Source organism: Pteropus medius, unplaced genomic scaffold (assembly GCF_902729225.1).
Source record: "Pteropus medius unplaced genomic scaffold, Ma_sr-lr_union100, whole genome shotgun sequence".
NCBI classification, from domain to species: domain Eukaryota; kingdom Metazoa; phylum Chordata; class Mammalia; order Chiroptera; family Pteropodidae; genus Pteropus; species Pteropus medius.
Genome location: NW_024349799.1, coordinates 11162360 through 11189862, shown reverse-complemented (window position 1 = coordinate 11189862; position 27503 = coordinate 11162360). Strand labels below are relative to the sequence as shown.

Here is a 27503-nt window from a genome sequence, read left to right as displayed (position 1 = left end):
AAGTTTACATGGGTCTTTATTGTCCTATTCATGTGAATTTTATATAGCTTTGAAAGTTTTCAAATTAAAAATTTAGGGGGAAAATTTTTTTAAAAGCGTCTACTTTTCACTCCTAGAAAGCAGCGTTTTCTCTACATGATTCAAATATGTCCTGGGAGAGTTTCATCTCTGTGTACATTTTAGAAGAAATAAAAGCTTAAGTAATACAAAAAACACATCTGCATTGATCATTGCCTCACCCTGGAAGGAAAGGAGGCAGCCAAGCAGACAACTTCGCAGGCCTCCAGAGCAGAGAGCTATCCAGCCTGTGTGTGGGGTATGGCCTTGCCACTAGCTTGAGCCTGTTAGAAAACTCACTCCCCCACCTCTGTGCCTTGGCTTTTCTCTTTCAAATGAGAAAGTTGTATTAACTATTGAAATCCTGTAGAAGCAACAAGTATTTTTGAGCACCTCTCAGGTGCCTGGCTCTGCACCAGGCCCTGGGGATAGGCAGAAACAGACGATGTGGTCCCTGCTGTCACAGATTACAGACTGCTGGAAGCAGCCCTTACGCAGGGCAGGACAATGAGGCGAGTGTTCAGAAATGGGAAGTACAGGCTGCTGTGGGCGCGTGTGGCAATAAGGTTTACCCTAACTGACGGGGAGAGGGGTGAATCAAATGGAAGAGAGTGAGGAAAACACTCTAGCCTGAGAGAAGAAAATGTTCAAAGACCCCAACATGAGGAGGAGAACTGAAAAAAATATTGAATGGCTGAAATGTTAGAGAAATAGATCAGCAAGCTCTCTGCTTTATGATTCTTCGTTCCTTCAGGCAACGTGCAGAAAGACATTGAGTGTTCCCTTTTCATTTCAGTGGAGACCTATAAGGTTGGGAGGGTCTTTAAGAGATTCTCTTTTTGTGAGATTGTCCTTTGGATCCCCCAATCTGAAGACAAGTAACATCATCAGAGTGTCTCTTCTGAGTCTTCCTGACTGCCATGATGGAGACGTGGCTGCTTCTCTCTCTGGCTCCTAAAGCACCTTGAAAATGTCTGTTTCAACACCGTTTGGCTTGTATATTAAGGGTCAGTTGGCTTGTTTGCCTTTTTCTTTTTTAAACCACCTGTGAGCTCTGTCGGCTATGCTCTATTAAGTTCTAAGGATGAGAAAATTAATAGAGGCATAGTTCCGCCCTCGAGAAACTTATACTCTAGAAAGGAAGAAAGAGAAGTGGACAGGCAGTAAAACAACTTGAGGAGGGAAATTGGGATTCTCAGGAGCGCTTCAGAAAGGCAGAGAACAGCCACAGAGATGAAGATAAAGTCCCAGCGAAATGGAGTGCCTGATTTTAGTTGGTTTCTGAGGCCTGGATGGATCTCTGTCTTTGGGTTCCCCAAAGATATCTCTGCACTCTTCACATTAAATCCCCTTTATCTTTTCGACTTGTTGGTTTAAGAAAGTTACTTACATCAGTTTTTTTTTTGTACTGTTCTGTACATTTTAATGCGTATGTGGATTCATGTAACTGCCACCACAACCAGAACAAAGAACAGTTACATCACTGCAAAACCTCCCCTGTGCTCTCTCTTCATAGTCACACCATTCCCTTGCCCCCTGGCAACCACAGATCTGTTCTTCATCAGTACAGATTTATATTTTTGAGACTGCCATATACTTGAAATCATTCAATATGTAATCTTTCACTCTGTACGTATTTGAGATTCATCCGAGTCACTGCACGTATCAATGCAATAGCTCTTCCCTTTTTTTTTTGTGCTGAGTAGTATTTCATTGTATGGATGTAGCACAGTTTGTTTATCCAAAGGAATAGAACTCAGAAATTAAAGGAACAAATTATTTGAGTACATGTGACAATATCCAGAAGTAGAACTGCTGGGTTATATGGTAGGTGTATGTTTAACTTTATAACAAACTGTCAAACTGTTTTCCAGAGTGGCTGTACCATTTCACATTTCTACTAGCAACATATGAGAGTTCAGTTACTCTGCATTTTCATCAGCACTTGGTATTGTCAGTATTTTTAAGTTTTAATAGGCATGTAGTGATATTTTTGTGGGTTTTATTTGCATTTCCCTAGCAGCCGATGATGTTGAACATCTTTTCATGTGCTTCTTTGCCAACTTTATATCTTCTTTGAAGGACTGATTGTGTCCATTGCTCATTTTTTTCATTGGATGGCTTGTTTTCTTATCGTTGAGTTTTGAGAGTTCTTTATACATTCTGGATACTGGTTCTTTGACCGACATGGGATATCCAAATATTTCTCCCCAATCTGTAGCTTTTCATCCTCTTAACAATGCAGTGAAGCCTTTTTTAATCAAGGCATTGAGGTCAAGGTTGATGACTTCCTTTCTTTTATGTAGAGTTTTATTGGTGACAAAGTTTGGCATTTTTATGGGGTGTTGTGGCTTATGTTTGAATGTTTTGAATTCATATGTTATAAAGTGGAGTGAAAGTAAGGATGACATACATTTAATGGCAAAATTGGTTTTGTCCCTGAGGGAATCCAGTAAGAGCAAAGCAAAGAAAGCACTGGTAGATGTTAATGGCAGATGCACCTTATTTCATCCAGTGTGTAAACTCGAAGACCTTGTCCTTTCTCACCTAACTTAGCATTAGAGCCCAGAGTCACAGGAGATGTGTATTAACACATCTACCTGAATTTAATAATGATGTCAGACTCTCTAACAGAAAATAAGTCTGATTTGACTAACTGGTTTGGCTATAAGAACTGGCCTTGCCAATTAGATTATGTGGCAAATATTTTGCATAAATTGAATGAGTTAAATCTGAAACTCCAAACTTTTAAAGAAAATATATTTGAAGCATGTAGGATAAAAAGGTACCTTTTCAAAAAAAAAATTAGATTGACAAAGGTGTATTGAAATGAACAACATTCTAATTTTCCTAGCCCTTTCTGAGTATATCAGGTTAAACAAAATGACTAAAAAAAAAGAGTAACTGGTATAATTGATAGAAATTTGATAAACCTTGGGAAAATCTTCTTAGCGTACCTCCCAGAAATGAGAAAGTGAATACTTCTGATGAATTTTTCAACACTGGTAATTTCAAATTCTTTACTCGTGACAAAAATTAAAAGAAAATCTAGTCAAGTTGTCAGCAGAGAGATTAAGTGATTTCTGATGAGGGATCACTAAGTGATTGTTTTGGCACATATCTCAGAAAGTGTTCAACAAAATGTATGACATTGTTGTCACCTATCTATATATGTGGACAAAATTTCTTAGCACTAAGGTTTATAAAAACAGAAATTGGAAATCAAATTTATTGCTGAACTTTGTCTAATTATAGTGTTAAGTAATGTTCATCACTCATATAATTCAATAGCAAAATAAGCCAAATAATACAGTTAAAAAGTGGACAGAACTAAAGACTCCACAAAACACTACTAGAAACAATAAGCAAATACAATAAAGTCTCTGGATACAAAATCAACTTTCAAAAATCCATAGTGTTCCTATACTTTAATAATGAAGTGTCAGAAAAAGAAGTGGAAAAAATAATTCCCTTTGCAATTGCAACAAAAAGAATAAAATACCTAGGAATAAATTTAATGAAACAAATGAAAGACCTATACAATGAAAACTGCAAGACCCTATTAAAAGAAATCGAAGAAGGTACAAAGAAATGGAAAGATATTCCATGTTCTTGGATTGGAAGAATCAACATTGTTAAAATGATCATATTACCTAAAGCATTATACAGATTTAATGCAATCCTCGTCAAAATCTCATCAACATTTTTTAAAGAAATAGAACAAAAAATCATCAGATTTGTATGGAAGCACAGAAGACCCTGAATTGCCAAAGCCATCCTGAGAAAAAAGAATGAGGCTGGAGGCATCACTCTGCCTAACTTCAAATTATACTTCAAAGTGACAGTAATCAAAATGGCATGGTATTGGCAGCAAAACAGACACACGGACCAGTGGAACAGAATTGAGAGTACAGAAGTAAACCCATATTTATACGGGCAAATAATTTCGACAAAAAAGTGAAAAACATACAGTGGAGAAAGGAAAGCCTCTTTAATAAATGGTGCTGGGAAAACTGGAAAGCCACCTGCAAAAGAATGAAACTAGATTGTTGTCTATCACTACACACCAAAATTAACTCAAAATGGATTAAAGACCTATATATAAGACCTGAAACAATAAAATGCATAGAAGAAAACATAGGAACTAAACTCAAGGACCTTGGACTTAAAGAGGTTTTTATGAATTTGACCTCAAAGGCAAGGGAAGTAAAAGCTAAAATAAATGAATAGGACTACATCAAACTAAAAAGCAAAAGAAAGCGTCAACAAGGTAAAGAGAGAACCATCCGAATGAGAAAATATATTTGCAAGCAATGCCTCCAATAAGGGCCTAATATCTAAAATATACAAAGAGCTCATACAACTCAATAACAACAACAAAAAATGATCCAATCAAAAAATGGGCAGAGGATCTGAACAGACACTTCTCCGTAGAGGACATACAAAAGACCAACAAGTATATGAAAAGATGCTGACCATCACTAGCAATTAGGGAAATGCAAATCAAAACCACAATGAGATACCATCTCACACCTGTTAGAATGGCTATAATCAACAGGACAAGTAATAACAAATGTTGGAGAGGATGTGAAGAAAAAGGAACCCTCATACACTGCTAGTGGAACTGCAAATTGGTACAGCCATTATGGCAAACAGTATAGAGGTTCCTCAAAAAACTAAGAATTGATCTACCATATCATCCAGCAATCTCTCTGCTGGATATTTACCCCAAAGACTTGAAAAACCATATCCCAAAAGATATTTGCACAGCGATGTTTATAGCAGCATTATTCACAGTGGCCAGAACATAGAAGCAACCAAAGTGTCCTATGATAAATGATTGGCTAAAGAAGCTGTGGTACATGTATACAATGGAATATTACTCAGCCATAAGAAGAGATGAAATACAGCCATTTGCAACAACATAGATGGTCCTCGAGATAATCATGCTAAGCAAAATAAGCCAGACAGAAAAAGTTGAAAATCACTTGATATCACTTATATGTGGGATATAAACCTAAAAGCAACAAATGAGCAGGACAAACAAACAGAATGATGGACATGGACTATGGGCTAGTGGTTACCAGAGGACTATAGACTAGTGGTTTCTCGTGGGGTGGGGGGAGGAGGGAGGAGGTACACGGGGTAAAGAGCATCAAATATAGGGTTTAGGGGGAGGGCGAAGTGGGTAAAGGGGATCAAATATATGGTAGCTGAAGGAAATTGGACTTTGGTGGTAAACACACAATAGAATATATAGGTGTCAAATGATAATGAATACTTGAAAATTATATAATTGTATTAACCAATGTCACCCCAATAAACTTAATTAAAAAATAAACCCCCCAAAACAAAACAAAACAAAACAAAACAAAGGAACCCTTAAAGGAACCAGGGAAACCTTTGAGAAGTATTCATTTACATATAAGTGACAAAGAGAAATAATTGGACAAAAGAAAGGAAATGGCAGGAAAAGATAATGTGAAGATAATAAACAGAAACCTCATTTAAATTGGAGTTTTGAGGGCCTGTAGGGGGAGCTTTCACTCACCACTCATAGTCCATTACTCAAACAGGAAGGAGTTTTTCTGCTCAGCTACTCCAGCAGGAAGAAGGAAGATCTTTTCCTCATTTGGCAGCCACTCAGCCAATGAAAAGCCACTACACTTGGAACTCCCAGTCTCCTCCAAGAGACTCGGTGTATGAGTGCCCCTCTGAACTCCTCCTTTCCTCTCTGAAAGAAAGTTCCTCTCCTTTGTTCTCTGGACTTGCATGTGGTTCACCATATGCCCTGAACTGCAATTCTTTGTTGTTCCTGAATAAACCCATTTTCCTGCGGGTGGGGCGGGGAAGTGGGCAGAAGACCTGAAAAGACATTTTTCCAAAGAAGACATAAAGATGGCGAACAGGTATATGAAAAGGTGCTCAACATCACTAATCATTAGGGAAATACAAATCAAAGCCACAATGAGACATCACCTCACACCTGCTAGAATTGCTATCAAAAAAAAAAAAAAAAAAAGACGAGATAAATATTGGCAAAAATGTGGAGAAAAGGGAACTCTCGTGCGCTGTTGGTGGGAATGTAAATTGGTGCATCCACTATGGAAAACAGTATGGAGGTTTATCAAAAAATTAAAAATATAACTACCACATAACTCTGCAATCCTACTTCTGAGTATATATCTGAAGGAAATGAAATCACTATCTAGAAGAGATATCTTCACCATGCATTATTTACAATTGCCAAGACATGGAAACAACATGTCTTCATCGATGAATGAATGGATAAAGAAATTGTGAGATATATGTATGTATAAATATTATTCAGCCATTAAAAAGAAGGAAATTCTGCCTTTTGTGATGACATAGATGGACCTTGAGAGCATTATACTAAGTAAAATAAGTCAAATAGAGAAAGAGAAATACTGTATGATCTTGCTTACATGTGACATCTAAAAAAGCTAAATTCATAGAAATAGAGAGTAGAATAATGACTGCCAGGGGCTGGAGGGTGAAGGAAATGGAAAGATGCTGGTCAAAGGGTACAAATTTCCAATTGCAGGATGAATAGATTTTGGGGATCTAATATACAATATGGTGACTATAGTAAACTATACTATATTTTTATACTTGAAACTTGGTAAAAAGTAGATCTTAAATGTTCTCATACTCTCCTACTGTCCAAAGGTGGTGGAGATATTCGATATTCACTAACTTTATTGTGATAATCATTTTATAATATATATGTGTATGATGATTTCATTATGATGTACACCTTAAACTTTCAAAATGTTATATGTTAATTATATTTCAATAAAACTGGGGATCAAAAAGTATTGTTCATTACAGATAAATGCATTTGAAAAGAAACCAGCCCATCTATCTCATTAGAGCTATAATTTCAATAATAGTTTTACTTTTAAACAATTATTTAAATTTACAATATATTTGTTTTGATTGTAATGATAATTCAATGCAGAAGAAAATTTTAATAAGAGCTTTTTTGTCATAGGAAATAAAACAGATTTAAAAGTTTGATATATATCTATATATACATATTTTTGTTGCAGAGAATTATTACAAAATGATAAAAGTGATTATAAACTGATAAAAGGCTTTTGTGCATATATTACTTTAGAATATAGTTCTCTAGAGTAAGTGGAATGGAAATATAAGTTCAAGAAGATGAAAGAATGATAAAATTTCTGATGTAAATGAAAAATTGGTTTATGTATTTTTACAGCCAGTGTTGACTACTCCTCCCGCCCTTTTCCTCTCCTGTACCTACTGCATATTTTTGCCTAAAACTTTTAAGAGGTGTCCAAGAAAAAAGTTTAAAGACCACTGGTTAATCCATTCTTTCAAAAAACTTGGGTCTACGGCCATGCCACCCTGAATGTGCCCTATCTCGTCCGATCTCGGAAGCTAAGCAGGGTTGGGCCTGGTTAGTACTTGGATGGGAGACCACCTAAGAATACCGGGTGCTGTAAGCTTTAAAAATAAAAAAAGAAAGAAAGAAAAAGAAACTTGGATGTGTAACGAAGAAGAAGAGAGAGCAAAAGGGAGGCTTACATCAAAGGAGATTTTATTTTTTAAGATGGGAGATTTGAGCTTGTGCATGTGGTATCATTCCTACTTTTCAGAAAAGAGAGGCTTAGAGAAGCTATGATTTTATTCCAAATGAGGAGACTCTGCAACACAACCCAAGTAATACAGTTGACCCTTGAACAAACTGGGTTTGAACTGTGGAGGTCCACTTATACATTTTTGAACCTGGGAGTCTGTGGATGCAGAGGGCTGTGTATATACATTGATCTACACCACCCTATATAGGGGACTTGAGCATCCACGGATTTTTGTATTTGAGGAAGTCCTGGAACCAATCCCTCTCACCTGCAGATACTGAGGGACAACTAAGTTTTTGGGGAGTCAAAAGTTATACAAGGATTTCTTTGACTGCACAGGGGTTGGCACCCCTAACCCTTGAGTTGTCCAAGGGTCAACTGTGTATCAGTCAGGATAGGCTAGGTTATGCTGCAGCAATAAGCACCCACTAGAGCTCAGTAAAATTAACATCTCAAATTTATTTCCTTCCTTTACTGCACATCCTAGTGTGGGTTGGCAGTGAGTCTGCTCATCTCCACCACTCAGAGACCCAGAGTAACAGATGATGGCTTCAACTCCACAGTCAGGGCAGCTGATAGAAAGAGATATGGCTTAGTTTTTTAAGTTGATGGGAAGTTAACACGTGTTACTTATATGTTTCAAGTGGGTCAGAGAAGTGCCAATCGAATGAGGTACCTAGAAAGGGAAAGGGCTGGAAATTTTGATGAGCAGTGCTAACAGGTACGTTTTACCTGTCATTTCCAGTATGGGAAATGGTCACAAAGTTGTATTATCTGGCACTATTTTGAGACCAGGTAAGATGGGGGTAAAATAAAATATAAGACATTGTTAGTTTATTTCAACAGATCCGAGAGATGGGTTCTGGTCTCTGATGCTTAGTTATTGCTCTGTAAGCCTAGAAGTTCCTTTGCCTCTTTGGGTCTTTGTGGAGGAGCTGATGCTTTTGCAGTTCCACCATCTTCCGCTTGTAATGCGTTTAGGACTGTAATGAGAGTTAGAAGAAAGCAAGCCCAGCCAGGACCAGGAGTGCTAGCTACAAAACACTTCCTAGTAGTTTCGCACCGATGCATGTTGGGTAATGTGCTTTCAGCCAGCAGAGAGCGGTAAGGCGATATCAGCACAATCCCGCACTGTAATAGCGGTTTTTAAAGTCTAGGGTCACTAAGTTTTGCGCGTTAGAATCGTGTTTTGTTTGTTTGTTTGTTTGTTTTTTTAATACCCGTGCTGGGGCTGCACCCCAGACAATGAAACCAAACCCTCTGGGAGCAGAGCCCGAACACTGGTATTTTTAAAGAGCTTCCCAGCTTTAGGCATGGGTTATTCTTTAATCCCTACTGCCTGTTAGAGGGGCTGGATGACACCTAGTGGGCGCATTCTCTTAAAGAGTCCTGGAATCAAATCCTCTCTTTTTCTTCTCCCAGGAGTTGTCAGGTTTGCATTTTAATGGGGCGGGGGCATCAAACTAGAGGAAATCTTTGGGACACCAGCCGGCTCCTCGCGGCTTAGGGCGCGCTCACTTCCCAGCGCCGGAGGCTGTGGTGAGGGCCAGCTCTACCCACAGCGCGCCGCTGACCGGGCGGTGGCGGCTCTAAGTCAGCTTTCAGCAGGACCGGAGGAAGGAAAAAGCGTAGACCACCACGAGGAGAGGAAGAGGCAGCGACGGAGGCGGGGCGAGGAAGAGCTAGGGAGGAGCCGGAGGAAACGTAGCCGCAGCGGGCGGTCCCTGGTGTGGCCCTGCTTCCGGACGGCGGCCTGGTCACCATGGCAGGCCTGGACATCGGACTGACTGTGCCCGTGTGGCTGGCCGAGGACGACCTGGGCTGCATCATCTGTCACGGGCTGCTGGCCTGGCCCGTCACGCTCCCCTGCGGCCACAGCTTCTGTCGAGACTGCCTGAAGGGCCTGTGGGGCGCGAGGCGTCACTGGTCCTGCCCCACCTGTCGCGAGGGCGCCGCGCAGCAGCTGGACCTGCGGAAGAACACACTGCTGCAGGACCTGGCTGACAAGTACAGCCGGGCGGTGGGCGAGCTGGAGGGCGGCCAGGGCCGGACTCCGATTCCCGCCCCCGACCCCGCCCCCGGGCCGCAGCGCCGCACCGCTCAGCTGCGGGTAGGGTGGCGGGACTGGGGCTCCCCTCTCTCCAAACAGATCGCACTGCTTGCACCCTTTTCTCTGCACGGGTCTTTCTCCTTTCCTCATCCTTTCTATTTTCAAATTACTTTTTTCCATCTAAAAGTAGAACCCACTCTTCGGTAAGTTCAAAAAAGTATGAAGAAGCAGGAAAAACAATCCATTCTCCTGAAACCTTGTCAATACACGTTGGTATATTTCCGATCTTTCAAGTCTTTTCCCTGTCGGTCTCTGTCTCTCTGGAATTTTTTTTATTGTGGTAAAATATATATAACATGAACTTTGCCATTTTAAGCATTTTTAAGTAGACAATTTAGTGGCTTTAGTTAGATTCACAGTGTTGTACAACCATCACTAGTATCTATTTCCTGAACTTTTTCATCACCACAAAGAGAAACTCTGTAACCCGTTAAGTAATAACTTCTCAACCTTCCAGCCCTTGGTAACCTCGAATCTTTTTGTCTCTATGAATTTGCCTGCTCAAGATATTTCATATAAGTGAAATCATAATATTTGTCCTTTTGTGTCTGGCTTCTTTAACTTACCATGTTTTCAAGGTTTATTCATGTTGTACGGTGTATCCAAACTTCATTCCTTTTTGTGGCTGAATAATATTCCCTCCTATGTATATATCACATTTTTTTAAAAATCCATTTATACATTGATGGACATTTGGATTGTTTCCACCTTTTCATTATTGTGCATAATGTTGCAGTGAACACTGGTGTACAAGTATCCGAGTCTCTATTTTCATTTTTTTGGTTCAGTACCTAAGAATGTATTTATTTGCAGGGTCATAGTCTAATGCTTTGTCTAACTTACTGAGGAACAGTCAAACTGTATTCCATAGCAACTACCCCATTTTACATGCCCATCAACAAAGTAGGAAAGTTCCAATTTTCCTTAGCTTTTGCTCCTGGGACTTAGGTCATTTATTGTATGTTTCAACCATGCTGTTTTGTCCCAGACATCTACCTGTTTGTTTGTTTGTTTATTGACATCTGCCAGTTTAGTTCAGCTTGTAGCATTCACGAGCCATGCCCACTGCCTTTCTGGCCTGAGTTAGGTGAGCACCCTGTACCATCCCTTCAGGCAGCCCCCAGACAGGTTAGTACAAACATACAGGACAATTTGTGAGTAAGGTCTGCTCTGCTCCTTCCAGAACCAGGACCAGGGGCCCATGCTGAGAATCTTGAATACTAGCATTGAGGTAGGGTGTGGGGCAGGACAAATAAAAACACCACAAATCTTTCCTACTGCCAGGTTGCTCTTTTTTAATTCAGTGTTTTTTAGAATTCTGACAGTTGGTTCTGACGATTTCTACTTGTTTTTTATGTTTTACTCTGTGTGTGTGTTGTGGGGTAGGATGAGAGCTCGGAACTGCCTAGTCTATCCTTTTGCTGTTCTCTGCAGTATTTTTAAACAGTTGAGGTCATGTTGTATAGCCAGGTTGTGTCCTCTTTTCATTTTTTTAAATTTAATTAATAGACTTTTTTAGAGCAATTCTAAGTTTATAGAAAATTGAGCAGATAGTGTAGAAAGTCCCCAAATAACTCTCACAATTTCCCCTATTATTAACATTGAAATCATAGCAAAACGTGATATTTTGAGGGACGTCAAGCCTATTAAGAGATAAAAAAGGTCCCAGGTCAATTCCAGTTTTTGAGTTTCCAGCAAAATTTAAAATGTGAAAAAAGGCAAAATAAACTTATAAAAACTCAGGTTTATTTAGAGTTGAATGATGAACACCTTATATTTCTGTGACTCTATGTAGAAACCCTTTTAGAGGTGACCCGAAGTTCTCCATTGAGGTCTTTGTGCAGCCTGCCTCTGATGACTGTCACCAGGTCTTAAGGTTGTTGCCAGATTATGTTGGCTGTAAAACGTACTCCCACTCTCAGCCAGGCGGCTGAGTAGATAAAGCTCTTTAAGTGGAGTTGTTTAGTACTCTCTTCTGAATATACATATTTTTTTAATGTGAAGGATGTCAATAAATAAAAAGAGCTTGCACCTATACATAACTTTAAAGTCTCCAAGATCCTTTCACAGTGAACAGTTAGGTAGATCCTTTTTATTATGGAAGAGAAGAGGGGATAGTCAATTTCATTTTTGAAAGGAATGATGAGGACACAAGATGAGCCAGAGGCAAGAGCCAGACCCTAAACCTGAACCAAATGCCATCTACTGCACCACTTACTTTATCAGCTGCCACTTACCCTGCCAAATCTCCAGGCTCTCACCCTATTTCTTCTCTGACTTGTCCTGTTCAAAATGACCCCTAGGCTTCCCTTCACACTTTACTCCCATCTCCCCTGCCCCCATCCTGTAGATGGACTTTGGTTTCCTGTTATGGCCACTGGACAATCAGTAGGGGAAATGGGCTTACAAAAGGTCTGAGAGTCTGCCTCCTTGTCCTCTGAATATTTTTGTCACTTCCTTGCTTTATCCAGTCTTCATTCTCCGTTCAGAGCTGATTCTTGGGTCCAGCTTTGTGTTCTGTTTTGCTCTTTTAAAGGCGGTGGCATCGAAGAGCATCACAGAAGTTGATCACAAGCTGGCAGAGCTGGTGGAACAACTTGTAGACATTGTCAGGAGACTTCAGAGTCAGAGACACCTCCCAGAATCTGGACCAGACAATAAAATGAACACCCTGGGCATGGTAGGCTCAGCTGGGAGATGAAAGGATGTGGCAGGGGGCGGAGCTAGGGAACACTTTCCAAATGGAGCAACATGAATATGTTTGCAGTTGAAGGATGCAACAAGTCTCAATTTTTTACCATTCTCTTTACTACCAAAGAGGAATGACTAAAAGTTTGGAATTCTTTAGGTGAGGTAGGGGAGCTTCAAGCAGCCCAGGTCCTATTCTTATCACTCTACCTAACCAGCTCTAAGGTCATCAATGGCCTCTATATAAATCCTGCAGACATTCTAGTCTTCATCTTCATTGACCTTTCATCATTCTTCGACACAGTTGACAACATCTTCATTCTTGAAACTTTCTTTTCCCTCAGCTTCTGCAACACAAGTCTTCCAGCCTTCCCCTGTTTCTCTCTGGCTGCTCCTTCTCAGTCTGTTATGCAGGCTCATTCTCCTCTACTCAGCAATGAAATGCCTCGAGGCTGAGTTGTAGGTCACTTTCTCTTTCCCTCACCCAAGGCTTTAATTAGCACACATAGCTCCAGCCTGGCCCCTTCTCTGAGCTCTAGTCTGGTATCTTATCTTTTCCTCTTGGTATCTCAAAGGCACATCACACTTAACATGTCCCAAACTGTTCCTCCTGTGGGATTCCCCCTCTGACTGGTGCTGTTATCCTTCCAAGGGCGTAAGTCAGAAGGCTGAGAATCATGTCACCTCCTCCTTTACCTGCCAAAACATCTCTCAAATCTATTTACTACTCTTGAGCTCCTTTGAGACTTCTCTAATCCATGCCTATGATCATTTCTTGCTACAAATAGCTTCCTAATAGCAGCTCCACTGTACTCCCTCTAGTCTGCTCTCCTCGTGGTCTTCAGAGTAACCCTCTCAAACACAAATCTGATCATGTAACTCACCTGCTTAAAACACTCCAGTGACACCTGTTTGTGTGGGATTAAGACCCAAATCCTCACAGAACCAAGGTCCTGCAAGATCCCATCCCTGTCTGCCTCTCCCATCTCATTTCACCAAACTCTTTCTGGTTCTTCAAGCACCAGAAAGAACCAGACTGGTCCCTCCAGCGTGTCACACTTTTTCCCACCACAGGGTTCATTCATTCCATGGAATGTTACCCTGTCACCTAGGTAATGACTGCTCATTACTCCAGACCCCAGCTAGATCACCACTTTCTTAGAGAAACTTTCACTAAACAAGTCAAATTCCCCTATTAGAGACTCATGATTCCATGTACTTTTTATTTGTAGCGGTTATCACAGTTGCAACTTGATAGATAATGATTGCTGCCATAATTTATTAATGTCTGTCTTCCCTCTTCCCTGAACTAAGCTCTGAGCTTCATGAGGGTAGAGACCTTGATTGCTTTTGTTCTTTTGTTTACCCTTGTATCCCCAGGCCTAGTGCTTGACACTAGTAAGTGCTCAAGAAATACTCATTGACTGAGTGAATAGGTGGGTTTTCAGGGTTGCAGTGTGTGGGGGTGGAAAGTCTGAGAGTCTGACTTTCACTAGTATAATGACCTTGGGCAAGTCATTTTGTCTTTCTGAGTCTCTGGTTTCTATCTGTAAAATAGGAATAATGAGGCCTGCCATCTCATTGGTTTGATGTGGGAATTAAAAGGGATCTTGTATGAAAGGTGTTTAAGCAATGTGAAAATGTAGGACAGTAAAATTAACTATGGCAATTTAGTTAACCTTGATGAACTTTAGCTCCTTTTATAAAATGGAGATAATAAACCTACCTTGAAAGGTTGTTAATGCAAATTAAAAGCGAGGGGTGGAAAGCACTCAGTAAGTGGTGCCTATTACCCTTATGATTGGTGAAAAGAATGGAGAATGGATTATGCAAAGTTAGGAAGCAAAGTCAGGTGCTAAAGGTAAGAAATTGGGAAGGTGACAGCAGATGAGAGGTTGTGCTGAGGACAGTAGGTCCTGAGGTTAAAAAAAATCAAGGAGCATGTGTGGGAGGCCCCAGAGAGCAGGCTCTGGATGCATGCAACATGTTCACATTAGCTCTTACAATAAATATGATATAATGATATTAGCAGTCTGGGGAAGATTATTCTGGCCTTTGTGGCTTATCTCAGTAATTATCAGTATTATTTATTCTGTAAAGCCCCTGTAACATGGGCCTAAAAACTTTTAACTTTTTAAAATATTACCTAAGAAATTCATATTTATTGTACAAAATACTAGAAAATACATAAGCAGTTTAATGAAAATCTTCCAAAATGTACCACTCAGAAATAACCACTCTTTAATATTTTTGCTGCACTATGTATTATTCAGGATTATTTTCAAGGCATGTTATTTTGGGGGCCTATGTTTTTAAAAACTAGTTAGGACGTAAGTGGAAAATTGTAGTTGGATGGCAGAAGTGGAATATACTATTAGATGCATTCCAGAGGAGACCTGCATTATCTATCTATCTATCTATCTATCTATCTATCTATCTATCTATTTATTTATTTAATGATTCATCAACAGGCTTTTTCTGATGGGATGGACCTTTCCTCGGCTTCTCCAAAGCAAGGAACTTCCAACACACCTGAGGGAAAAATGAGAGACATTCTGCATGACCTAGAAGAAATCCAGGAAAAATTACGAGAAAACTTCACAGAGAAAGAGCCCCTTGAAGAAAAAAGGCAGGGTGAGTTGATTTCATTTAATAGAGGAGGATTAAACATGGAAGTTGGAGAGAAATGGCAAAATGCTCTGTGACTTTATTTTGTGGGGACATGGTCCCAGGGCCCAGCTGCATTATCTCTGTGGTGTTGTAAATGATGAAGGCATGGGCTACGGTGTGTTTGTGGCTGGCAATACTTTTGGATACGACTGGAGGTGTGATGTAATACAGGCCCTGGATGAGATAGAAACTCATTTTCTAAGACTGTAAATATAGAGCCTGGACCTGATTTTGCTAGCTTACCATTCATCAGTGTTATATGAGAAGATTCAGAAACAGGCTGCTTTTTATTTTTAACTAGTAAATGTCTTTATTAACAATACATGCGACTTTAAATAGTTCTTGATATGTTCTATTCAAATATAATCCTTGGAGCGTTTGTTAATGTTAAACAGTAACAACGTAAAAAAGAACCTTTCTGTCCTGACTTTGTAGGTTCTCTGTTGTTCCCCTGGTCATGACCGGAAAACAGTGAACCCCTGTCCTGCAGACATCAGCTCTGGTCTCCCTCAGCCCCACTTCCTACCCTGGCCACTGCCAGCTTTATATACTTTAGGGACATAACTCTTACAGCATTTTTCTCTTTAAATGATCTTGCTCTGCTTAGGAAGTCATCCCATATTTAAGTGGAGAAACATAATTCCTTGGAAAAGTTTCTTGAGGAAACCAATTAAAACATAGTTTGTCAGTTCCAAAAATTATCTGAGAAATAAGTACCCTCTTGGCTCCTGTGTGCTCCTAAATTTAGGTTGAGTTCCTTAGCGATTTTATTTATTTATATAAATTTAAAATTAATTTTAAAATTCAACTTATAATTTTGAACATAATCTTTATCCAATCTTCTGTAGATGGGCATTTAGGTTTCTTCCATATCTTGGCTATTGTAAATTATGCTGCCATTTCAATTAACCACTTTCATTAGTTTATTGAATGTGCATTCAGAATTCATTTATGCAAATACAAGCAAATATGAATTTATATTTTTATCTCCCCTAATCCTTTTTACTCAAAAGGTAGATACTATATATAGTGTTTGGATTTTGCTTTTCTTCTTTATTTAATATATCTCGATATATTTATGAATCGGTACCTTCAGCATTTTCTTTTATAGCTGCATAATATTCCAGCTTATGGATATGGAACATTTATTTACCCAATCCTCTACTGATGGATGCATGATTACTTCCAATTGCTTACAAATAATATTGATGTTAATAACGATACATATATTATTTTATATGGGTACAGATACAGATGTAGGTTAAATTGCCAGTAAGGGTTGTGGAATCATAGGGTAAAATCATTTGTAATTTTGATATACATTGCCAAATTGCCCTCTAGTTAGGTTACACCGGTCTACACTCTCAAGGAAGAAATATGTATCCCCATAGCCTGTCAACTGAGTGTGTTGTCAAACTTTTGTAATTTTTTTTTTTACAATCTGGTGGGTTAAAAAAAGTAATGTGTGAGTGTGCCATACTTTTAATTTGCATTTCTCCATTAATTGTGTATATATCTTGTGTCTTTTAAAATTTGACTTTTAGGAACTCTTTATAAATTAGGAAGAAAAACCTTTTGTCTGAGATATGAATTGCAAATTTCATTCCCCAATTTGTCATTTATCTTTTGAGTCTATTTAGCATAGATTTTAGAATGCCATATAGACATTCTTCTATTTTCAAGTAGTAAATTTCACCAGTCTTTTCTTTTATGGCTTTTAGATTTTAAATTTACTTAGAAAACGTTACCACCTCAAGTTTAGAAAGGAATTTTCCTGTGTGTGTCTGTGTGTGTTCGTAGTTTATATTTTATATTTAAATCTTCGGTTTCACATTTTATGATGAAATCTTTCACACATTTGAAGTGTATCTGGCATGTAGACTAGTGAATTTTAAATAATATTTACATAACACCACTTTAGAGACATATCTCTTATAATATTTTTATATTTAATGATGTTGGTCTGGTTGAAATGTTGCTTCTGGAGAAACATGATTTCTTGGGAAAAAATGAACAATTTCTAAGATTATTTGAGTATGTATTTAAAAGTTTGGTTTTTTTTTAAATTTTATCTTAATATTAGTTTCAAGAATATAGTGCATTGGTTAGACATTTATATAGTTTATGAAATGATCCCCCTAATTGCTCTTTCTCTCCACCTAGTCATTACATTAATGCTAACTGCATTTCCTATGCCATGCTCCCCATCCCCATGTCCATCTATCAACTACTAATTTGTACTTCTTTAACCCTTCTCCCATTTTCCCCACCCCCAACCCCTTTCCCCTCTAGCCATCACCAAATTGTCCTCTAAATTTATGAGTCTGTTTTTGATTAGTTTGTTCTTTTTGTTCCTTAGATTCCACATGTAAGTAAAATCATATGGTATTTATCTTTCTCTGTTTAACTTATTTCACTCTGTGTAATAACCTCTAGGTCTATCTATGTTGTTGCAAATGGTCTGATTTCATTTTTTTAATGAATAACATTCCATTGTATATATGAACTATAACTTCTTTATCTAATCGTCTGTTGATGGGCATTTAGGTTCTTCCACATCTTGGCTGTTGTAAATTATGCTGCCATGAACATAGGAGTGCATAGATCTTTATGAATTATTGTTTTGGTTTTCTTCGGATAAATATCTAGAAGTACAGTTGCTGGGTCCAAAGGTATATTGATTTTTAATTTTTTGAGAAACCTCCAGACTGTTTTCCATAGTGGCTGTACCAATTTGCAGTCCCACCAACAGTGTATGAGAGTTCCTTTTCTCCACATCCTCAACAATACTTGTTCTTTGATTTATTGATGATAGCTATTCTGACAAGTATGAGGTGAGATCTCATTGTGGTTTTAATTTGCATTTCTCTGATGATTAGTGACCATGAGTATCTTTTCATATGTCTTTTGGCCATCTGTATTTCCTCTTTGGAGAAATATCTGTTCAGATCTTCTGCCCAGTTTTTAATTGGATTGTTTTTCTGTTGTCGAGTTGTATGAATTCTTTATATATTTTGACTACTAACCTATTATCAGATGTATCATAAGCCAATATTTTCTCCCATTCTGTTGATTTTCATTTCGTTGATGGTTTTCTTTGCTATACACAACTTTTTAGTTTGACGTAGTCCTGTTTGTTTAATTTTTCTTTTGTTTTGCTCGTCCGAGGAGATATATCCGAAAAGAAATTACTGTTAGCAATATCAGAGAGTTTACTCCTATGTTTTCTTCTAGAAATTTTATGGTTTCGGGTCTTACATTTAAATCGTTAATCCATTTTGAGTCTATTCTTGTATACGGTGTAAGAAGGTGGTCTAGTTTCTTATTTTTTGCATGTATCTATCCAATTTTCCCAGCACCATTTATTGTAGAGACTGTCTTTACCCCATTGTATATCCTTGCCTCCTTTGTCATATATTGAGTGTATTGGCGTGGATTTATTTCTGGGCTCTCTATTCTGTTCTGTTGATCAATGTATCTGTTTTTATGCCAGTACCGTGCTGTTCTGATTACTGTAGACTTGTACTATAGTTTGATAACAGGTAGTATGATACCTCCAACTTTGTTCTTCTTTCTCAAGATTGCTGTGGCTATACGGGCTCTTTTATGGTTCCATATAAATTTTAGGATTATTTGTTCTAGCTCTCTGAAAAATACTATTGGTATTTTGATAGGGATTGCATTGAATCTTTGGATAGCATGGCCATTTTAATGATGTTGGTTCTTCCTACCCATGAGCATGGTATACGCTTCCATTAATTTTATCTTCTTCATTATTTTTTTTCAATGACATAATTTACTGAAAATAGGTCTTTTACCTCCTTAGTTAAATTGATTCCCAGGTATTTTATTGTTTTCGATGTGATTGTAAATGGGATTGTTTTCTTAATTTCTCTTTCTGAAAGTTCATTGTTGGTATATAAAAATGCCACTGAGTTCTGAATATTAATTCTGTATCCTGCTACTTTACTGAATTCATTGATCAGTTCTAACAGTTTTTTGGTGGACTCTTTAGGGTTCTCTCTATATAGTATGATGTCATCGGCATATAACGAGCGTTTTACTTCTTCCTTTCCAATTTGGATACCTTTTATTTCTCTTTCTTGTCTTATTGCTGTGGCTAGGACTTCCAATGCAATGTTGAAGAGGAGTAGTGAAAATGGGCGTCCTTGTTTTGTTCCTGATCTTAAGGAAAACACTTTTAGCCTTTTCCCATTGAGTATGATGTTCACCGCAGGTTTGTCATACGTAGCCTTTGTTATATTGAGGTGTGTTCCCTCTATTCCCACTTTGCTGAGAGTTTTTATCATAAATGGATGCTAGATTTTGTTGAATGCTTTTTCTGCATCTGTTGATATGATCATATGGTTTTTATCTTTTGATTTGTTAATATGGTATATCACATTAATTGATTTGTGGATATTGTACTAACGTTGCATCCCAGGAATAAATCCAAGTTGATCATGGTGTATGATGTTTTTAATGTATTGCCGAATTCAGTTTGTTAATATTTTGTTGAGAATTTTTGCATCAGTGTTTATAGGAGATATCTGACTATATACAGTTTCCTTTTTTTGTATTGTCTTTGTCATGTTTTGGAATCTAGGTATGGATTATGGTGGCCTCATAAAAGGAGTTAGGGAGTCTTTCCTCTTCTTGAATTCTTTTGGAATTATTTGAGATTAGGTGTTAATTTTTCTTCGAATGTTTGGTAAAATTTGCCTATGAAGTCATCTGGTCCTGGACTTTTGTTTTTGGGGAGGTTTTTAATTACCGATTCAATTTCATTTGTGGTAATTGGTCGGTTCAGATTTTGTGTTTCTTCCTGACTCACTCTTGGGAAATTGTATGTTTCTGTGAATGTGTCCATTTCTTCCAATTGTCTAATTTGTTGGCATATAATTGCTCATAGTATTTTCTTATGATCCTTTGTATTTCTGTGGAGTCCATTGTTATTTCTCTTCTTTCATTTCTGATTTTATTTATTTGAGTCTTTTGTTTTCCTTGATGAATCTGGGTAAGAGTTTGTCAATTTTGTTTATCCTTTCAGAGAACCAGCTCTTGGCTTCATTAATCTTTTGTATTGTTTTCTAGACTATTTCGTTTATTTCCACTCTGATCTTTATTATTTCCAGCCTTCTATTCACTTTGGGCTTTGTTTGCTATTCTTTTTCTAGTTCTTTTAAGTGTAAGGTTAGATTGTTTATTTGAGCTTTTTCTTGTTTCTAGAAGTAGGCCTGTATTGCTACGAATTTCCCTCTTAGGTCTGCTTTCTCTGTGCCCCATAGATTTTGAGTTGTTGTGTTTCCAATTCCATTTGTCTTTAGATATCTTTTTATTTCTTCCTTGATCTTATTGATAACCCATTTATTGGTTAGTAGCATGTTATTTAGCCTCCATGTGTTTGTGTATTTTCCAGTTGTTTTTTTTTTTTTATAGTTGATTTCTAGTTTCATACCATTGAGATCAGAGAAGATGGTTGATAGGATTTTAATCTTCTTAAATTTATTGAGACTTGTTTTGTGTTCTAACATGTGGTCTATCCTGGAAAATGTTCCTTGTGCACTTGAGAAGAATGTATATTTTGCTGCTTTGGGGTAAAACGCCCTGAAAATATCTATTAAATCCATCTGGTCTAGTGTGTCTGTTAGGCCCATTGTTTCCTTGTTGACTTTTTGTCTGGAAGATCTGTCCATTGGTGTCAATGGGGTGTTAAAGTCTCCTACTATGAATGTATTACTGCGGATCTCTCCTTTTATGTCAGTCAATAATGGCTTTATGTATGCAGGTGCTCCTATGTTGCGTGTATATCTGTGTACTAGGGTTATGTCCTCTTGATTTATTGATCCCTTTATCATTATGTAATGCCCTTCTTTGTCTCTTATAGACTTTGTTTTCAAGTCTATTTTCTCTGATATAAGTATTGCTACCCCAGCTTTTTTTCATTTTCATTTGTGTGAAATATCTTTTCCATCCCTTTACTTTCAGTCCGTGTCATTTGATGTGAAGTGGGTCTCTTGTAGACAGCATATGCATGGGTCTTGTTTTCTTATCCATTTGGCTACCCTATGTCTTTTGATTGGAGCATTTAATCCTCTTACATTTGAAGTGATTACTGATAGGTACATAGTTACTGCCATTTTATTATTCTTATTTGTTTTTTTCTTTTATCTTTTTCACCCCTTCTTTTTTCACAGAAGTCTCTTTAACATTTATTGTTATTCTGGCTTGTTGGTGATGAACTCCTTAAGCTTCTTCCTGCCTGGGATGCTCTTTATCTCACCTTCCATTTTAATCGAAAGCCTTGCTGGGTAGAGTATTTGTGGTTGTAGATTCTTGTTTTTCATAACTTTGGATATTTCTTGCCAGTCCCTTCTGGCTCACAAAGTTTCCATCGAAAAGTCAGCAGAGAGTCTTATGGGTGTACCTTTGTAAGTAACTAGCTTCCTTTCTCTTGCTGCTTTTAAGATTCTCTCTTTGTCTTTGACCTTTGGCATTTTAATTATGATGTGTCTTGGTGTAGGTCTGTTTGAATTCCTCTTGTTTGGGACTCTGTGCTTCCTGAACTTGTATATCTAATTCCTTTGCCAGGCTAGGAAAGTTTTCTGTCATTATTTCTTCAAGTACATTCTCAATCCCTTGCTCTGTCTCTTCTCCTTCAATTGCTCCTATGATGCATATATTGTTATGCTTCATATTGTCCTAGAGGTCTCTTAAACTATCCTCATTCTTAATTCTTTTTTCTTCTTGTTGTTCTGATTGGGTGTATTCTGCTACCAAGTCTTCCAGGTTGCTGATTCGATCTTCTGCTTCATCCAATCTACTATTGGATCCTTCTAGTGTATTCTTCATTTCAGTTAGTCTTCATTTTTGTCCGATGCTTTTCTATGGTTCCTATGACCTTTTTTATGCTTACTGTCTCTTTGTTAAGGTTCTCATTGTGCTCATCCATTCTCCTCAGCTAAGTTCATTAAGCATCCTTATAATCATTATTTTGAACTTTGTTTCTGGTAGGTTGCTTGCCTCCATTTCATTTAGCTTGCTTTCTGGAGTTTTCTCCTGTTGTTTCATCTGTGGCATGTTTCTTTGTTTTCTCATTGTATTAGCCTCTCTGTATTCATTTCTATGTGTTAAGAATATTTGTTTTGTCTCTCAGCCTTGGCCAGATGGCCTTATGTGGAAGATGTCCTATGTGGCCCAGTGGTGCACTCTCCCTGATGCTTCGTGCTGGGGACTGTGGACGTGATCTTTGTGTGAGTTGTGTGTAATCTTCTGTGGTCACTAAGCCTTTATTGGTGTTAGTACATCAGTGGATGGGATTAACACTCAGGATGAGTAACTGTGGGAACTGGCTGTGCCCACAGGATTAGAGGTGTTGTGTGTGGCCTGACTCCACTGCATGGGATTTGCCCTAGCAGGCTTGTGTACTTGTTGAGGCCACCCTTTGTATGTACTGCTTATGGGACTAGTCAGGAGTTTCTCTGTTGTGGTTTAGTGCCATCCTCCAGGTGCTTTGGTTCTGTGGCTCCTTCGGAGGGGCTCCCCAGAAGGCTAAGGTCAGCCGCTGCCTTTGATTGCTCATGGCTACCTGGTGGGAGCTACAAAGTGATCCTCAAATGGTTGTTGCCTATGCTGGATTTGTAGGGAAGTGGAAAAGACAATGCTATATATAGGCAGCATCCCAGTTAACCCCCATCCCTGACCTAGGGCAGTTTAGCAGAGGGACCAGTGCTCCTCAAAGCCTGACATTGCCTGTCAGTTGCTTGTAAGTCTCTGAAACTGGAAGAGCCTCTGGGTGATATGTGTGTTAGGTGGTGCAGGAACCCAGGGAGTCTCCTGGTCTATTGAGTAAATTTCCCCCTGCCACTGCAGTGTCATTTGACATGCCAGCGCTGTCTTGGTGGCTCCTTGTACAAATTTCCAATTGTAGTAAGGTCAGCTGCTGCCCACCTTGGGCCTGCGAACACTCAAGCTCTGTTTAAGAATTACCGAAGCTCGTGGGCGTGTGTTTGTGGCCCGCCACCGAATGCTTCTCCTGGATTTATGGGCTTTGCATGGGCCGCATGAACTGAGTACTGTTGTTTGCTGTTGAGTTTGCGACCCAAGGAAAGCACAGGATGGGACTGGGTTGCTTGGGAGCAGACTTACCACAGGTAATTTGTAGGTTAGGTGGGGCGTCGTTTCATTGAGGTACAGGGCCATTAGGCCTACACAGCACCAGATTTGCTGCCAGCTCTGGAACTGTGGGCTCCCACCGAAATCAGATATCACTGCATGACCTACCGTCATCTGTGGTGGGCCCACAAAACCCCTGAGATCTGCCCAAGTGATACTGTTTCTCACGCTGGCAGCAGTGATCTTCCCATCACTGTGTTCCCTGAATTTTGCTCACTTCGCTGGCTGAGTTTTGTTGACTATGCAGAATGCGCCACCCCAGGGCAGGGGCAGCTGCCTATCAACATGTGGTGGGCACTTTGTGTATTGGATAGGGCAGGAGCTCAGGGGGGTCACAGGCCGTCGGACCAATAGCCTCAGTTTTCTGTAATTTCTGTGTCTGCACATTTCCACAGTAGTCACAGATCACAGGGAGACAGGCTGCTGTCTGGGGCGGTCCAACAGACCCCTGCGATCCCTTGAAGAGATATTGCAACTCGTACGGGCAGCAGTGGTCTACCCACAACTGTTTTTCCTGAAATGTGCTCACTGCACTAGCCAAAGTCTGTTGCCTGCGCAGAATGCACAATCTCAGAGAAAAGCAGAGCAAGGGAGGCTGCCTGTCAATGGGCTGCAGGCACTCTGTGGCTTGGGTAAAGCAGAATCTAAGTGAGACAAGGGCAGTCAGGCCAATACAGCCTCAGTTTTGCTGAAACTTCTGTGCCTGGGAGTTCCCACTGTAGTCACAGTGAGACCAGCTGCCATCTGGTGCAGTCCCACAGACCCCTGCGATCCCCCCATGTGATACTGCAACTCTTGCAGGCAACAGAGGTCTGCCTGTAACTGATTTCCCCCTGCAGTGCCCACCCTGTGCTAGCCAAAGTTTGTTGCCTGTGTAGATTGTGAGGGTGGCAGGAGATTGGCAGGGGCAGGGCCTTGGTGGTTGACTGTCAATGAGATGCCTGGGGCAATTTGTGGGTTGGGCAGGGCTGGGTCTCAGGGAGACAATGACCCTCAGAGCAATACAGCCTCAGTCTTGCTGCAACTTCAGTAACTGTTCACGTTTCCACAAAAGTCACAGATCACAGCAAGACCAGCTGCTGTCAGGACTGGCCCACAGATCCTTGAGATCCACCCAAGTTCGTGTTGGCAGCAGTGATCTGCCTGAAACTGTCTCCGAAATACGCGCTCATAGCCCTGGCTACCAACTGCCAATATTTAGCCCTGAATCTGTGCAGGGTGTGGCAGCCACCCAGCAACAAAAGCCCCAGGCAATCTGCAGTTTGGATAGGGAGGGCTGATCTCTTCAGACCTGCACTTCCAAATGGCCCTGTGGGAGGTGCCTGCACTGGCATGCCCTTGTTCTAGTGTCAGGAAATGCAATCTTTCCCCATATGAATCTTGCAGGAGCCTCTGAGCCACCACCAGTGCCCCGGGAGAGTGTCCACAGATGAGAGAGCCTGTGCTTGGGCCTTTCAAAGGGGCATCTAGGGTTTCATTCTCCTTCCGTCTCAGCCAGATGCCAGAATCTCCTCATAGTCAGAGTTTTTGGAAACTCCTCTTCCTTGGGCTGGGGAGCCCTTGAATAAGGCCAGGAGCCCCTCCTCCTTCAGGGACGCCTCTACAGCCTTGCTCTCCCACCCAGTGATCCTCCACTACCTGCAGGTGCAGGTCCAACCTGATTAGTGACTTTGCCTCTCCTACCAGCTTCGATGTGGCTCCTTGTTTATATTATCTGACTATGATCAGCTGGACTTCAGGTGGTTTTCCACATCGGTTATTTTATAATTTGGTTGTAATTTCAATGCAGACCTGGGAAAAGGTGAACCCTACTTTTACCTAGCCCGCCATCTTCCTCTCCATTCCCCAAAGTTTTTTATTTTAATTGTGGTAAACTACACATAACTTAAAGTTCACCATCTTAACCATTTTTCTGTAGTGTTAAGTACATTCACGATGTTGTGCAACCAAGCTCCAGCACTTTTTCATTTTGCGAAACTGAATCTCTATATCTTTTAAACAGTAACTCCTCTTCCCCCTTATCCCCCAGGCCTTAGCAACCACCATTCCACTTTCAGTTTCTATGAGTTTGATCTAGATACTGTATATAAGTGGAATTATACAGTTACTGTCTTTTTGTGACTGGCTTGTTTCTCTTAGCAAAATGTTCTTAAGAGTCATCCATGTCATAGCATGTCAGAATTTCCTTCCTTTTTAAAGCTGAATAATATATTCTTTTGTATGTAATACCACATTTTGTTTATCCATTCAACCATTGATGGACACTTGGGTTCCTTCCACCTCTTGGCTATTGTGAATAATGCTGCAATGAACATGGGTGTACAAATATCTCTTCAAGATCCTACTTTCAGTTTTTTTGAATGTATGCCCAAAAATGGAATTGCTACATCATACCCTAATTCCGTTTTTTTTTTTTTTAGGAATTAAGTATACATGTTCAGTATTTTTTAAAATTTAGCTTATAAAATTTAAGTATGCATTAGCAGGTAGAATGTAGTTCTTTCTCTGTGGTTATGTTGTTTTTGATTGTTTAGACCAGTCCAGAACATTTTTACAACAAAGAATCTGCAAATATCACTGTTTCCTGAAACATCATTCCCTAAAGTTTTCACATGATTGTTTTTAAGACAAGGGGTCAGTTGTTCTTCAAGTCAGCGCTTTAACAGCTGCCAAGCAATTTGACTGCTTCATCACCATGACTTCCTTTGACCCTATGTAATACACCATGAGCTGCTGTGGAAACTACATTCTGTGCAGGACAATTCTACTTAAACAGAATAGTGCTATAAGAGATGTGTTCCTGATAATATTTTATATTCCCAAAGGACCCTGGCTACTTTTTTAAAAAGAAAAAAAAAACCTGTGGCTTATTCTCTTCTTTTAGTAGAAAAACAAAAGATTCTTTAGATTCTATTATAAAGAACTTTTTCACTAATTAAATTTATAAAACAAATATTTCTGTAAAATCAATTGCTGAATGAAGCAAACATTTTTTTTCTTTTATAAAACCTATCACAACCAGTGGGCAAACAATAGATTTTTGACCCAGAGAGATTAACATATCATGAAACTTCATCTCTTTGATAATTACCAGTGTTTTATTTAATAGTTACTCAGCATTTATGAATCTATATCATGTGTCATTTTTTTCTAAATACCTTTAAGAACCAGTCAAGTATAGTTCATTTTCCCCACCAATAGGAGAAAAAAATGGTGTTAACTAAAAAACATTTTTTAACACTATGATTAAAAATAAGTAAAAATCCTGATATGTCTCCTCAGGCAAGGGAAACAAAAGAAAAAAAATAAACATATTGGACTACATCAAATGAAAAAGTTTTTCACAGCGAGGGAGACCAAAAACAAAATGAAAAGACAACATACTGAATGAGAGAAGACATCTGTCAATGATATATCCAATAAGGGATTAATATCCAAAATATATAAGGAACTCATACAACTGAACACCAGAAAAACAAACAACCTGATTAAAACATGGGCAGAGGACCTGAATAGACATTTCTCCAATGAGGACATACAGATGGCCAATAGACATATGAAAAGATGCTCAACATCACTAATCATCAGGGAAAGAAAGGCAAATTAAAACCATAATGAGATATCACCTCACACCTGTCAGAATGTCTATCATCAATAAATCAACAATATTTGGCAAAATGGGAACCCTCATGCACTGTTGGTGGGATTGTAAATAGGTATAGCCACTATGGAAAACAGTATGGAGGTTCCTCAAAAAATTAAAAATGGAACTGCCTTATGACCCAGCAATTCTACTTCTGGGTACTTATCCAAAGAAATCCAAAACACTTATTCGAAAAGATGTATGCACCTGTATGTTCACTGCAGCATTATTTACAATAGCCAAGATATGGAAGCAACCTAAATGTCTACCAATAGATGATTGGATAAAGATGTGGTACATATACACAATGGAATATTAGCTATAAAAAAAGAATGAAATTTTGCCATTTGCAACAACATGAATGGACTTAGAAGGCATTATGCTAACTGAAATAAGACAAAGACAAATACCATATGATTTCACTTATATGTGGAATCTAAAAAAATAAATGAACAAACAAAACAGAAACAAACTCATAGATGCAGAGAACAAATTGATGGTTGCCAGTTGTAAGGAGGTTGGAGGGGAAGGG

At 39.1% G+C, this 27503-nt stretch overlaps 1 protein-coding gene and 1 non-coding gene across 3 annotated transcripts in view; both read left to right on the top strand.

Moving 5' to 3' along the window:
- Positions 1-7434: 7434 nt before the first annotated feature.
- On the top strand, positions 7435-7553 carry LOC120621265 (5S ribosomal RNA). The gene has a single exon (XR_005658103.1). It is a non-coding gene; the product is annotated as a 5S ribosomal RNA (ribosomal RNA).
- A 1227-nt stretch (positions 7554-8780) lies between these two features.
- The window catches only part of RNF135 (ring finger protein 135), a 29138-nt gene continuing 10415 nt past the window's right edge, over positions 8781-27503 (top strand). Inside the window, exons 1-3 of one of the 2 annotated variants that reach the window (XM_039886024.1) lie at positions 8783-9795; positions 12332-12475; positions 14955-15117. In XM_039886024.1, the coding sequence (XP_039741958.1) occupies positions 9448-9795; positions 12332-12475; positions 14955-15117 (655 nt within the window). In that variant the 5' untranslated portion in view covers positions 8783-9447. Of the gene's footprint in view, positions 9796-12331; positions 12476-14954; positions 15118-27503 lie in introns of both variants that reach the window. The other variant, XM_039886025.1, reaches the window with a different exon arrangement.